General features: G+C 42.4%; 1 protein-coding gene across 11 annotated transcripts in view; it reads right to left on the bottom strand.

The window, feature by feature from the left end:
- Positions 1-7,638: 7,638 nt before the first annotated feature.
- Positions 7,639-15,112, bottom strand: part of MAP7D2 (MAP7 domain containing 2) — a 291,288-nt gene continuing 283,814 nt past the window's right edge. For all 11 annotated transcript variants that reach the window (XM_082246120.1, XM_082246124.1, XM_082246125.1 and 8 more), the window contains one exon: positions 7,639-8,367. Coding sequence is in view for 1 of the 11 variants with exons in the window: in XM_082246124.1 (XP_082102250.1) it covers positions 8,336-8,367 (32 nt within the window). In the remaining 10 variants the exon portion in view is untranslated. The remainder of the gene's footprint in view (positions 8,368-15,112) is intronic.

Here is a 15,112-nt window from a genome sequence, read left to right as displayed (position 1 = left end):
CTGATGCACTGCTAGGCTGAGTCTCCAGCCAGACGACACAGCCAGCTGGCATCCGCGCTGTCACCTGGATGATGGATGGATGGGTTGACTGAGAATCTGGAGGAACAGTCGGTAAGGCAGGGAGATCTTGCGCTGGACAGCTAGATGTACAAACCCCCGAAGGGGAGAGCCCTTGCGCCGGACGGCTGGAAGATGCAGCGGCGGCGCGGGAGAGGACGTAACTCTACTGTGCAGGCAAGAGACAGGAATAGGGAAGCCTACGACTCCTACAGTAAGAGAGCCAACGGTCCCGTTACCATGACGACATGTTTCGCGCTCCGCGCTTTTTCAGGAATATCCTGGCTGATTCGAAACCTGAAGTATCTGAACAATGCAATTATGTACAATACATTTTATATAGATTTTATTTTGTCAGGATTATTCTTATTTCAAATAGTTTCTGAGGGATGCTTACCTGCACACTCTTATTTTTGCCAGGATTCACAAAAGCATCTATGCTAAGTAGTCTGATTGGAAAAAAGTATCTCTCTCGTTCTGTTCAAAGCTCATCCTTTCAGACTTTCTTCTGTGCTGAGGAACTTTGCCAAGGTGATAGCAGAGGCTTTGGGCTCTTTGCAGTTGAAGGAAATGTTGGTAGTTGTAGATCTGCACTCACCGGCCACTTTATTAGGTACACCTGTTCAATTGTTTGGTAACACAAATTGCTAATCAGCCAATCACATACATGGCAGCAACTAATTTAGGCATCTAGACATGGTGAAGATGGCTTGCTGAAGTTTAAACCAAGCATCAGAATGAGGAAGAAAGAGAATTTAGGTGACTTTGAACACGGCATGGTTGTTGGTGCCAGACAAGCTGGTCTGAGTATTTCAAAAACTGCTTATCTACTGGGATTTTCACGTACAACCATCTCTAGGGTTTACAGAGAATGATCTGAAAAAGACAATATCCAGTGAGTAGCAGTTGTGTGGGCGCAAAAGCCTTGTTGATGTCAGAGGTGAATGGGCAGATTGGTTCGAGATGATAGAATGGCAACAATAACTCAAATAACCACTCTTTGCAACCAAGGTATGCATAATACCATCTCTGAATGCACAACACATGAAACCTTGAAGCAGATGGGCTACAGAAGCAGAAGACCACACCGGGTGCCACTCCTGTCAGCTAAAAACAGGAAACTGAGGCTACAATTCACACAGGCTCAACAAAATTGGACAATAAAAGATTGGAAAAATGTTGCCTGTTCTGATAGTCTAGATTTCAGCTACGACATTCAGATGGTAGGGTCTAAATTTGGCGTAAACAAAATGAAAGCATGGATACATCTTGCCTTGTATCAACAGTTCAGGCTGGTGGTGGTGTAATAGTGTGGGGATATTTTCTTGGCACACTTTGGGCCCCCTAGTACCAATTAAGCATCGTTTAAATGCCACAGCACACCAGGGTATTGTTGCTGACAATGTCCTTCACTTTGTGACTACAGTGTATCCATCTTCTGATGTCTCCTTCCAGCAGGATAATGCACCATGTCACAAAGCTCAAATGATCTCAAACTGGTTTCTTGAACATAACAATGATTTCACTGTACTCCAATGGCCTCCATAGTCACCAGATCTCAATCTTATAGAGCACCTTTGGGATGTGGTGTAAAGGGAGATTCACATCATGGATGTAATGTCGACAAAACTGCAGCAACTGTGTGATGCTATCATGTAAATTTGGACCAAAATCTTTGAGGAATGTTTCCAACACCTTGGTTAATTTATGTCACAAAGAATTAAGGCAGTTCTGAAGGCAAAAGGGTGGTCAAACCCGATACTAGCAAGATATACCTTTATAAAGTAGCCAGTGAGTGTATACGACCTCAACTCCAGGCAGCAACTGACAGCAGGTTTTCTCTTCACTAAGAAATATCTGCAGAAGTTAATCTGGCCGCTAAATTTTCAAAGGTCTATCTTCCTCTCAGGTGGTTCTTATTCTGGGTTACACCACTATTTTATTTATGGAAAAATTTACAAAACATGGCCTCATTGAGGAAACATGAGGACTTCGATTGGGAACCACTGTTCTAGCAAAACAGTGACCCCAGGCAGCCAAAGTCATTAGGAAAGATCTTCAACAGAAAGAAAAACAAGGGAGTCCTAGAAGAGAGGGCCACTGATCTCAGCATCATGTCTGTTTGGAATTTCATGGGAAGACAGAAGCAACCTAAATTCACAGGTGGTCTATGGTTAGTTCTTCGAAATGTTTTGAAACAACCTCCCTGCCAAGTTTTATCAAATAAAGGCCTGCAAGTGTACCTAGAAGAATTGATGCTATTTTAAGCGACAGAGGGAACACACCAAATACTGATTTGATTTAGTTTTTTTTATCCATCTAGTAGGTTAATTGCATTACCTTTAAATGCATCTACTATATCTCACAAGTATAAATATGTATGACAGTGATCGGGCATAAAAAGGCCCTGTTCCATAAATGACTCATGCTTGAATGTTGTTGGAGTGTGGGGCCAAGTTTATGCCAGAAACTGTAGGCAGATACACAAAAACACAAACAATTGCAGTTCTATGATCATTAAATTAATTTTTTAAGCAAGCATTGCAGCTACCTGAATTTGACTTGGTGTCAGCCCTTTGCAGTTCCTATACAGCAAAGCACAGACTGGGAGAGCTAGTCAGTTGAGCTGCAGTGCAAAGGATGATGGAGAGGCATGAATGAAGAAAAGTTCTTTATTCACATAAGTGGTACAAGGTACAGCAGGGTAGGACAGTAGACGCGTTTCACACGACTGCTACGTACTTCACTGAGCGAACAAGCCTTATATCACTTATGTGAATAAAGTGATGGTCGCAATGTTGTGCGACCATTTTCGTCTTTCATGCTTCTCCTGGTGGCGAGCCGAGGTTCAACACCCACCTTGAATCGTGGACTTTGACTAGCCTGTGTTATCTCTTCATGATGATGGAGAGAGCAGCGTGGGAGAGATGAGCTCATCAGACTCCTGCTTCTTCTTTTACTGTCCTGTTGCAGAGAAGACTTGTAAATTATAGTGAAGTTACAGCCGAGAAAAATCAGCTCCCCAGGACAGTGCTACCTTACAGAGAAGTGTAGGAATACAAAACCTTTGGCAGGTATAACAGGTCTCATATGTATTTCATTTTTGTTTTAGCCATTTGCTAAAGAACGTAAATTCCACTCTGATTTATACATGCCATACACACCATGGCAACTGTGAATCAACAATGTATGATAAACCATCACATAACAGACAATTTTTAAAGTACAGTATAACACATATAAACATTGAGTGTTTTATTTTCAATATCCACTTACAGGAACATGCTTAAGCTTTACAGCACATTCAGCAAGATTGTTACCAACAGCATGGGTATATCAGAATGCTGGCTGTTTTACATAGAGATGTGTTACTCAGACAGAGCCATTGCTTACATTTGAATCTGGTGCAGTTTTGCAATATTTACATTGCTGTAATTAACCATGACACAGTTTCAACTTCACTTATCATTATCATTACAGTCATTCTTCGTTTTTAAGCATTTGCCTTGTGTTTGCAGAGTGGTGACTGCCAACTCCAAAGGCAAAAAAAAAAACACAATAGAGAAATAATCAGCTCAGATTTTTCCAGTTTCATTACAATCTGACCGGTTGTGATGGATTACAGAACATTGCTCTCTACATGGGATTATTATGACCAAGAGTGCATTACAATTTTTGCTTCCTTGCTTTTTTACCATTGAAATCCTATTGCACGTCAACAATTTTAAGGGCTCATAGCAAGCCTGTCAATAATAAAAAAAATGTAAATAAAAAAAAAAAAAATCTTAAAATGTATTGCAAGACATGCTAGCAGTAACCCATGTGTGTAAGAACATACCTTCTTTCTGCAGTTCCTGGCACATACTACAAGTGGAACATCTATATTTCAGTTGTTCTGCCCTATTGCTGCCAAACTTCCCTGCTTCCATTCCATCTAGGCTGTGTGTACAATGGTGTATTCACAGCCATACTGTATGCAGCATTTGCCCATTTTGCAGTATGGAGCAGCACATGAGCTGAAGCCCTCAAATCCATCAAGGTTTCTGATTTGTATACAATGCATGATAGAAGGTCCTGGTGAGTGTGCACAGACAGTATTTCAGAGAAGCAAAGGGATATTTATAAACCTCTGTGTGGCAACTATCACAGTTCATAGAAAAATGACATTATGACTTGTGACAGGTCTAACTAGTAGTAATTAGTCAAATGCAATTGGATTTCCTTTGTAACGTTGAAGATGTTTCATAGCTTGTTCAAGCCACTTCTTTAGTTTCAATGAGTTGGAAATATGCCCCAGAATTCTTATTTACACAGGTAGAACAGACACCATGGGAAGACAGCGGTGATTGTCCAATAAGATGGGAAACGTAAAAAGTTGTAAAAAAAAAAATGTTACTCTCTGCCATGTCAAAGAGATACCATAACATCTATGCAGACTTCTTGATACCAAGGGTGTGATTATTTAACTATAATAGGGTGGTTCCACAACTTTCAAACTTCCTTGGATAATTAACATCTGGTTGACTAGATTAGGGTGTCTTTGCCACCTGTATAATGCTGGGGTTTTTTCTTGACACTCACCAGGACTGCAGTGGCCTGGAAAAGCTACAAAATGTCTTCAAAATTACTGAACAAATCCAGTTGAATGTGGCTACTAAATATATCATGACCTGGATAAATGAGCACCTTCACAGATATATTGATACAGGTTTATTGTAATGCTCATTAGAATGTAGTTCACTAAATTTGTATGACCTAGGAACATTATGTGCCTTGGTCAGGTCCCTGCTTCTTTGTGAATAGATGTGCTACATTGTAGTGGACATTGATTACATCATACAGTATGTATATATGTACATAAGAGGTTAAACTAAAGTCCATTACGTGCTGGAGACCTGTTCTCCAATTACAGCCCTGTATGCAATGGCAAAGCCCTAGTCATATTGCGGTTTGGGAAAAGGTGGCATCACAAAGCCTTTTGCCATCAATGGTTAAGTCAAAACGTAAACCTGCTGCGATTAGAAAAAAAAAAAAAAAAAGTTATTGGACGGAGTGACCCTTTGTATCAATACATGGTCTGTTCTGTGGTGTACATTTACCCTGTATAGCCAATTTAAACTGCTTTCAAAGATTTGCACCATCTAGCTAGAACACATTTATCTTCACTGAGGTAAATATGCTGTGGTTTCGATTGACATAAACAAATAATAATATAATATATACAGCTTAATGAAGTAACCAGCTTACAGAAACAAAATTACATTTACATCTTATGGCACTTCATCTTTATACAGTATACATTCTTATTATATTAGATCTATACATTAATTTAATAGGCAGTGAAATAATTTACTGTCTTGTGTTGCTGGTTAAATAATTTCCCCACTTTTTACAGCCAATTTGTACTTTTTCTAAAGTATTTATTTAAAATGTCATTGGCATACTAACTGTATATTTGCCAGTTAATCATTTCTGAGGATTAGTATAGTATATTAGGTCCATTTTTGAATAGGAAGGATATTCTTGTACTTTAATGTAAAACCTAAAAGGAGAAGGGTTTGTGTCTGAGTGGAGTTGTTTTGTGAATATATTTACTAAAGTGAAGCTGCAGACAAAACCTTTAATTCATGGTTTAATTTGTAAATGCTTATCTGTAAAATAACTTATGTCAGATTGTGTGGGGAAAGATCTCTGTCTAGTTTTTTTTGCTGTGTGCCCATCAGAGGTTTCCCCTCACTTTCCAACCTGGTAGAAATAGTCATGGAGAAAGGAGATGTCCCCAACAGGATAACAAATAGCAATGAAAATGTGACAGTGGTTCAAACCCCACTATTCAAAACTAAAAAGGGCTTTGGCTGGAGTTCCAGGCATTAAGGGGTACTTTAAACATTTCTGATTTTTTGTAAATTCTGGTGTGTCAAATCAGCAACAGACTTGAAGTGTATGTAAAATCATATATGCGCCACAGTACACATTTTCTTAAATAAATATATTTTGTGAGACAATATTGCAGAGTTTAACTGGAGATCCTGCACTTCCTGTTGTAGGTTGATAACTTAGACACTGACTCAACATTAACAATATCGTTGTCAGACTGCCGCATGCGCTCTTTTAGTTAGCTGTAAAACCAGTCAGCACAGGTCGGAGCCACTGTACTAACGATGCAAACTTAGTACAGCAATCCCCCCTGCTGAGCTGTTGTGTTCTGACAGGGGGACGATCCCCCTGCAAGAACACTCCGATCAATGCTCTTAGAGCGCTGATCCGGAGTCGGCCGGTGGCTAGTTTTCCAGGATGCTCATCTGACCGAAGCCGGCTGCTGTTGGACCGGCTGGCATACACACAGGCCAAATGTTTTTATTGAACCGGTCAACGTCGTCCGGCATTTGGCCCGTGTGTACGGGCTTTAGTGTTGTCAGTTTGCCAGTTGGCAGAATCGCCAGTTGAGAAACAATGCAACATTTATATAAAATGAAAAAATTATTTTCTTAAAAAAAAAAAAAAAAAAAAACAAACAGTTAGGCATGATGCCACACATATTGAAAAAGAGATTTTGGATTTACATACACCAAGCTTATGAGGGAAATCTCCATTTGATAATAAAAAGTGCCTCCTTATCCAACGCAACTAGATGTTCTTACTTTTACATCATCCAGAATGCATCAAGAGGAATGATACTTCATGGCAGTAATAACAAAAAACTCTAGGAGGATCCCAGCTAAGACAGTTCGATACTCTCCAGCATCTACCTAGAACTGCCATATCTGTACCCGGTAGAATGTTCCTACCTATCTACCAAGGGGCTGAACCTACTGTTACGGTTTACATGACATTTGACTATATCATTATTAAAATACACACTTTATGGACACGGACTGGTTTATTTAAAGTCATAACAACAGTGCAGTATTATACTAGAATATCCAGATGTCAGCTCAGCTAATGATCTCCACATTAAGATGACTGCTGTGGATTACTAAATTATTAGTTTACTCCATATTTTTAACCTGTGTGGGCTTCGTAAACAATGCAAAGTTCTCTGATCCCTACATGAAAAGCCCTGTTACTTTTTATCACTGAATAACAGTTGCTATAGAATGGTGCACATTACTTTATACCAATCGTGTAATGAAAAAAGCTTGATTGGGTCCACAAACTTAACCGGTTAGTAATTTAAAACATTTGAACGGGCATTAAAAAATCGTACCTTCATACAGCTATTTGAGTGCTACATTGTATGCAAATCTCGACTTTTGGAAAAAAAAGTCAGCCTCAATCCGATTACACATCTCCCTATTGGTTCCCCAAGGTAACTGACACCCTTAATTACCAATAAAAAGATAAGGGAGTTGGGAGGGGCAGGCCACTGACAGACAATATTTGTAAAGATTGATGTTTGCACATTTAAGCTCCTGGGCCATTTAGGAAAGCTTTTTTATTCCATATAATGATTTGGTTTGTGACCTGCCATCATATATCCTATGGTGTTCTCAACGGTGCTACCATAAACCACTGCTACTGTCCTGCAGCATCTGAAACAAAAGTAAAAGGTTACACTGGTCTACATTTACATTAAAAAGCCAATTTTTAGTCTTGCAGTTTAGTGACTGAGAATCACCAATGTAGCACTCTCTAAAATATGAGGTTTGAACTCTCAACATAGCCATGAATATGGTACTATCTCTGGAAGGTTTGGTTATTAACATTCGCACCACCTAAGCATCAGAACTGCACCAAAAGCATAATTGAAACTTTAAAACAGTCCATATTCTAAAAACGACAATGCCATAGAACATAAAACGTATAGTAGACCTTCAACTTAAATAATTCAATAGTGGCCCTTCAGGGATTGTTTGACTGCGATATCCATCTTCTACTGGCTGGGTAAAAGAATGGTGGTAAAGTCCTGTTCAATCATAATGCTTACATCAGTTTGTTTCAATGATCAATCTATTTTATCAATTTCTTTGCAGAAGTCAGCGCTCTGTTTTGTATTATTATTAATACACATGATTTTTACTTTTCCTCCACAGAACAAGTCAACCAAAAGTCCAATACAGGAGAAAATTGATCCGGTGAAAAGTTATCCTCAAACATGATGAGCCGTGTTCACAATCCAATATCAACGGTAATACTCCAGAAAACTGTTCGGCTTGGTCCTTCGCCGATGCAAACATTTGTTATGGTATAGATAAAGACTTGCAGGTTATAGTTGGCTCTGGAGCAAATACAGTTTCAGCTCTAGCTTGGTGTTTTACTGCCAGCAGCGTTTGATGCTTCAAAGCTTGTTTGCTGAATTATTCTGCCAATCTGTCAGAAAGAGACAAAGGAGGTTAGATTCATATATACATCTTCCAATTTGCCAGGACAGGTTTAACATTCTAAAGTAGTGCTGAAAGCAAAGGAAGAACTCCAGTCTATTAGCAAACAATGTCATTTTGAAGAGAACTTCTCATTAAAAATATCCTATACACCCATTTGATGCAAGTTACAGGCATGATCCATTATACTTTTTGTTTGCCAAAATAGACTTTAAAGTAGAATTCCAAGCTAAACATAATGAGTCTTAAAAATGTTCCCCCTCTTCCTCATAACACCTATGCTGACTAACCTGTGTAAGAAAGATGTACAGTACCTTGCGAAAGTATTCGGTCCCCTTGAACTTGCGAACTTTTGCCACATTTCAGGCTTCAAACATAATGATATAAAAACTAATTTTTTTTGAAGAATCAACAAGTGGGACACAATCATGAAGTGGAACAAAATTTATTGGATATTTCAAACTTTTTTAACAAATACAAAACAGAAAAATTGGGTGTGCAAAATTATTCAGCCCCCTTAAGTTAATACTTTGTAATGCCCCCTTTTGCTGCGATTACAGCTGTAAGTCGCTTGGGGTAGGTCTCTATCAGTTTTGCACACCGAGAGACTGAAATTTTTGCCCATTCCTCCTTGCAAAACAGCTCAAGCTCAGTGAGGTTGGATGGAGAGCGTTTGTGAACAGCAGTTTTCAGTTCTTTCCAAAGATTCTCGATTGGATTCAGGTCTGGACTTTGACTTGGCCATTCTAACACCTGGATATGTTTATTTGTGAACCATTCCATTGTAGATTTTGCTTTAGGTTTTGGATCATTGTCTTGTTGGAAGACAAATCTCCGTCCCAGTCTCAGGTCTTTTGCAGGCTCCATCAGGTTTTCTTCCAGAATGGTCCTGTATTTGGCTCCATCCATCTTCCCATCAATTTTAACCATCTTCCCTGTCCCTGCTGAAGAAAAGCAGGCCCAAACCATGATGCTGCCACCACCATGTTTGACATTGGGGATGGTGTGTTCAGGGCGATGAGCTGTGTTGCTTTTATGCCAAACATAACGTTTTGCATTGTTGCCAAAAAGTTTGATTTTGGTTTCATCTGACCAGAGCACCTTCTTCCACGTTTGGTGTGTCTCCCAGGTGAAGTGTCTCCCAGGTGGCTTGTGGCAAACTTTAAATGACACTTTTTATGGATATCTTTAAGAAATGGCTTTCTTCTTGCCACTCTTCCATAAAGGCCAGATTTGTGCAGTATACGACTGATTGTTGTCCTATGGACAGAGTCTCCCACCTCAGCTGTAGATCTCTGCAGTTCATCCAGAGTGATCATGGGCCTCTTGACTACATCTCTGATCAGTCTTCTCCTTGTATGAGCTGAAAGTTTAGAGGGATGGCCAGGTCTTTGTAGATTTGCAGTGGTCTGATACTCCTTCCATTTCAATATTATCGCTTGCACGGTGCTCCTTGGGATGTTTAAAGCTTGGGAAATCTTTTTGTATCCAAATCCGGCTTTAAACTTCTCCACAACAGTATCTCGGACCTGCCTGGTGTGTTCCTTGTTCTTCGTGATGCTCTCTGCGCTTTAAACTGACCTCTGAGTCTATCACAGTGCAGGTGAATTTATACGGAGACTTGATTACACACAGGTGGATTCTATTTATCATCATTAGTCATTTAGGTCAACATTGGATCATTCAGAGATCCTCACTGAACTTCTGGAGAGAGTTTGCTGCACTGAAAGTAAAAGTGGCTGAATAATTTTGCACGCCCAATTTTTCAGTTTTTTAGTTGTTAAAAAAGTTTGAAATATCCAATAAATTTCGTTCCACTTCATGATTGTGTCCCACTTGTTGTTGATTCTTCACAAAAAATTAGTTTTATATCTTTATGTTTGAAGCCTGAAATGTGTCAAAAGGTCGCAAAGTTCAAGGGGGCCGAATACTTTCGCAAGGCACTGTATATACTTACGCATTTTCAGGCTGTACCAGTCCAGTCACGTGAGGAAGCATTTTTAAGACTAGTTGGTTTTAGCCTGAAATTCAACGTTAAAAAAAATAACTACAAGCACATCACTAAATACAAAGTTGAACTATATTTAAATTTTTGAATTTCTATTATTTCCCTTTCAAAAAAGAAATTCATGTTTTAGTGTTTTGTACACAAGTACCTATATCCCAACCATCGCAATAATTATATATAGCATCTAAGGGAACTTTTGAGAACCATTTTTTTCCAACATAACGTAACATTAAAGCTAAATTTCAGGAATTCAGCCACCTAAAATGTGCTAGATTACTAGGGAGGAAGTTTAATGAGGTTCAGGTTACCTCATGGAATTCTCTTTTTAATTTACAGTGCTCCAACACTGAACCTTCTGGTTTTAGCTTCTGTAGCTGCAAAGTTGCATGCAGCCGCTGTGCCAACCCCTCCCCCTCCCCCTGCCCAATCACAGAGAGCTTTGGATTTTAATGTAAACTCGTTCACAAAATAAAAAGACTTCTGTGAATGAACAGCAAAGGGGAGGCTTGACTATATATATTTTTTTTTTTTTTAATTCCAGCCCCCTATGTACCAATATAGCAATAATGTACTTATTTTGCAAAAATAAAACAGCTTTCCATTAACATTACATTAAAGAAATAGATTTTAAGTACATGCATCCAACTTTTCTCTTCCGTTCATCGACGGACACAGTCCTCCATAAATCATAACTTCTGGGATGTCCAAAAGCAGTGCCAAAAGGAAAATGAGGGGGTGGGGAAAATAACACAGGGCTAAACATAAGAGCCCTAACAAAGGACACAGAAGCCTTAACCGGGTCACAGGAGCCCCATCTGAAATAAAATTTTTACAGGAAAACACCCAGCAGCCTGCCAAACTTTGCGGCCAAAAGAAGCATTCGCAGATGCTAAAGTATCTACTTTGTAGAATTTTGTGAAGGTATGCACCAACAACCAAGTGGCCGCCTTGCAAACTTGCGATATTGATGCTTAATGATTGAAGGCCCAAGAAGTACTCAGCGCCCGAGTAGAATGTGCCGTGACAGGGAAAGGAGGAACCTGACCTTTAAGAGAATAGGCCTGAGTCACCCTCTGTCTGATCCATCTGGAGATGGTAGCCAAATACAAGGCCAGCTCTTTTCTGGGTCTGTCTGTAACCACAAAAAGCGAGTCTAACCTCCGAAAAGGACTTCGTGGCTACCACATACACCTGAATCGCTCGCACCATATCCAAGGTATACAAGGAAAATTCCTTGGGATGAGCTGGCTTGGGACACATGGCAGGCAACACAATGTCCTCATTCAAATGGAAATCAGAGACAACCTTTGGAAGGAACAACAGACAAGGGTGAAGAACCCCCTTATCCCTGTGAATAACCAGGCAAGATGAATGAAAGGATAACACTGACAGTTCCAACAACCTGCGCGCAGAGCTGATATCTACTAAAAAGGCCACCTTCTGGGACAGCGTTAAGCAGGAGAATCTCCCGAATATTTTCAAAGGTAGGCTTCTGTAGAGCTGAAAGCACCAAATTAAGATCCCAAGGTGCCAATGGAGCCGCACTGGAGGAACCAAATGTCAGACACCCTGAAGAAAGGTACGCACCAGGGAGTGTGTGGCCAAAGGTCGTTGGAAGAAGACCATCAAAGCCAACATCTGGCCCTTGATGGTACTCAAGGCCAATTTCTGTTGAACCCCCCGTTGAAGGAAGGTCAAGATCAGAGTCACCAAGAAAGAGCGAGGAAGAACTCCAAGAGACTCACACCACGCAATGTACGATGATAGATCTTCCTAAAAGGTAGATTTCCTAGCTTTGAACAGTGTAGGAATCACAGACTCAGATAAACCCCTATCCTTCAGCACCTGGTGCTCAACAGCCAAGCCGTCAAAGCCAGCGACTAAAGCAGGATGGAAGATCGGTCATTGGGATAGCAGATCCTCCCGGAGAGGAAGCTGTCAAGGAACCTTGGTGACCAGCCGCGCGATCTGCGCATCAAGCCCGGTGAGGCCAGTCCAGAGCTCTAAGATGACCAGAATCCCTTCTGCCTCAATCCAGCATAGAAGTCTGGTCAGAAGCTTGAGAGGAGGGAAGGCCTAAAATCAGACAATACTGCCACCAGCGCATCTGTGACGTGCGCCAGAGGATCCCTTTACCGAGCCACTAACCTCTACACCTTTCTGTTGAGCCGAGATGCCAACAGATCCACCTCAAATTGCCCCACTGGAGACACAGCTGATGAAACACCTCCGGATGAAGGGACCACTCCCCGTGGTCCAACGCCTGCCGACTGAGGTATTCCGCCTGCCAATTTTTCACCCCGGGAACGTGTACAGCGAAGAGGGCTGGAACAAACGTTTCTGCCCACCTTAGATTTCCAGCTATCTCCAGAGTCGCCAGGACACTACTTGGTGATTGACATAAGCCATGGCCGTAGTATTGTCCAATTCAATGCGCACTGGACAACCCTGAAGACGATCCGTCCAATGATCCAGACACAGTTTGATCACTCAAACTCCAAGACATTGATAGGGAGTCTAGACTCTTCCAGCGTCCAGATTCCCTGAGCAGAATGCTTACCGAGGATTCCTCCCCAGCCAGACAGGCTGGCATCCATGGTGACCACTGTCCAATACAAGGGGAGGAAGGATTTGCCCAGTCGAAGTGCCAGGGATCGAAGCCACCATATCAGAGACTCCTTTGTGCCCCGACTCAGCCGGATCAGATTGTTCAGAGACTGCGGAGTCTTGTCCCATTTGGCCAGAATTTCCCTTTGCAGGGACCTCGTATGGAACTCTGCAAATGGAACCGCCTCGAAGGTAGACACCATCAGGCCCAGCACCCGCATGCAAGTCCGGAGGGATGACCATTTGTTGGACAGCAGGAGGAGAATTGCAGCCTGCAATTTCTGGGGTGTGTCCAGAGGAAGGAGCACTCTGGCTAAGGCCGAGTCCAGAGTCAGGCCCAGATAGTCCAGCTTTGTGGACAGAACCAGAGCAGGCTTCTGAAAATTCAGAATCCAGCTGAACTCCCGCAGAGTTCGTATTGTGATCTCCAGGATCTCCACCAGAGCTGAGGGAGACTCTGCTCTCAGAAGGAGATCGTCCAAGTAGCCCAGTACCGCGATCCCCCGTTGGCTTAGCAAAGCTAGCACTGGGGCTGACACTTTTGTGAAGACCCGAGGGGCAGATGTGAGACCAAAGGGTAACGCCACAAACTGATAATGTTCCTCTCCCACAGCAAAGCGGAGAAAACACTGGTAAATGGCACATATTGGATTGTGAAGGTAGGCATCCTTAATATCGATAGAGGCGAGGAAATCCCCCCTGATGCAGGGATGCCAGCACCATTCAAATGGACCCCATTCTGAACTTCTGTACCCGCATAAAGCAGTTTAGCACCTTGAGGTCCAGGATTGGACATACTCTGCCTGGGATCTGTGAACAGGTTTGAGAAAAAACTCTGAAAACGTTCCAAGGTCGGAACCAGGACAATCACCCCTTGAAGGAACAGGTCTTGTACTGCCTGGGGACAGGCACAAGTTGGAAGGAAAAAACCTTGCGGGGGGACAAGAGTGAAACTCAATTTTGTAGCCGGACCGAATAACTTTGTGGACCCACTTGTCTTGCACCCGGGAAGTCCACAGGTCCAGAAACCAGCAAAGATGTCCCCCCCATCCCCGATACAGGTGAGGGCACACCTTCATGCAGAAGGAGCCTTTTTCATGGGTCTGGAGAAGCACGATCTTGACTTGCCAGACCAGGTTCGTTTGGATCCTCCAGAAGAGGCCCTGAAAGGCTTCGAGCCCTTGTCAGTCAACCCTGAGGGATGAAAAAACTTCCTATGAGCTGCGAAGCAAGACCCACGTCTACGACGAGGTTCCTTGCCCTTACAAGCCTGCAGAAGAAAAGTACTCTCTTCCCCCCCCCCCATGAGACCTTTAATGATGTCATCCAGGGTAGCTCCAAACAGGCGATCTCCTTGAAAAGGAAGATCAGTCAAAGCCTTTTTTAAAATCTGATCCGCAGACCAGCACTTGAGCCAAAAGACACACGAAGGACCATTGCCAAAACAGAGGGACGAGCCATCAGGGGAGCCGCATTCAAAGAGGCATCATAGATAAACTGCAGCCCCTGGACTAGCTGGTCTGCCAACTCGGCAAAGACTGGGTAGTGGTTCCCCCTCCAGGCCATGGTGCAGGAGCTTAGCCCACTCGGTCAGAGTTCGCGACATTAGGGCAATGGTGAACCAGCCAGAGTGTACATAGTGTGGGCCACAGCCTCCGCCTTCCAGTCAGCCGGATCCCTAAAGGCCGGAGACTCTTTAACCGGAATCATGGTTGCCTTGTTCAATCTGGAAACCTGAGGGTCCACCACCGGAGGCACAGTCCACTTCTTTAGAAGGGACTCCTCATAGGGGTAACGCCTAGTAAAGCGCTTAGGGACCCCACGGGGGACACTTTGGTCATCCTAACTCTTTAGTGACAATTCTGTCAAAATAGGCAGGGAAAGGAAACACTTTTGCCGCTTTGGATGGCTTGTGAGTACCAATGGGCACCTGCGACTCCGCCACAGCTTCAGCTGCGTTCTCCATCTTCAGGGTCTAATGCACAGATACAATCAGTGCATCCACCAGCCCCTTTTCGTGCGCGGTTGCAGACGTGGAGGAATCATCCTCACTATCAGAGGATTCCAGGTGTATGGTTGCAGACCCAGCAGGGTGACCCACGTCCGCGGTGGCCGAATC

The sequence above is a fragment of the Pelophylax lessonae genome, assembly GCF_965119305.1.
Source record: "Pelophylax lessonae genome assembly, chromosome: 2".
Taxonomy (NCBI): Eukaryota; Metazoa; Chordata; class Amphibia; order Anura; family Ranidae; genus Pelophylax; species Pelophylax lessonae.
This window is presented reverse-complemented; position numbering and strand designations above follow the sequence as displayed.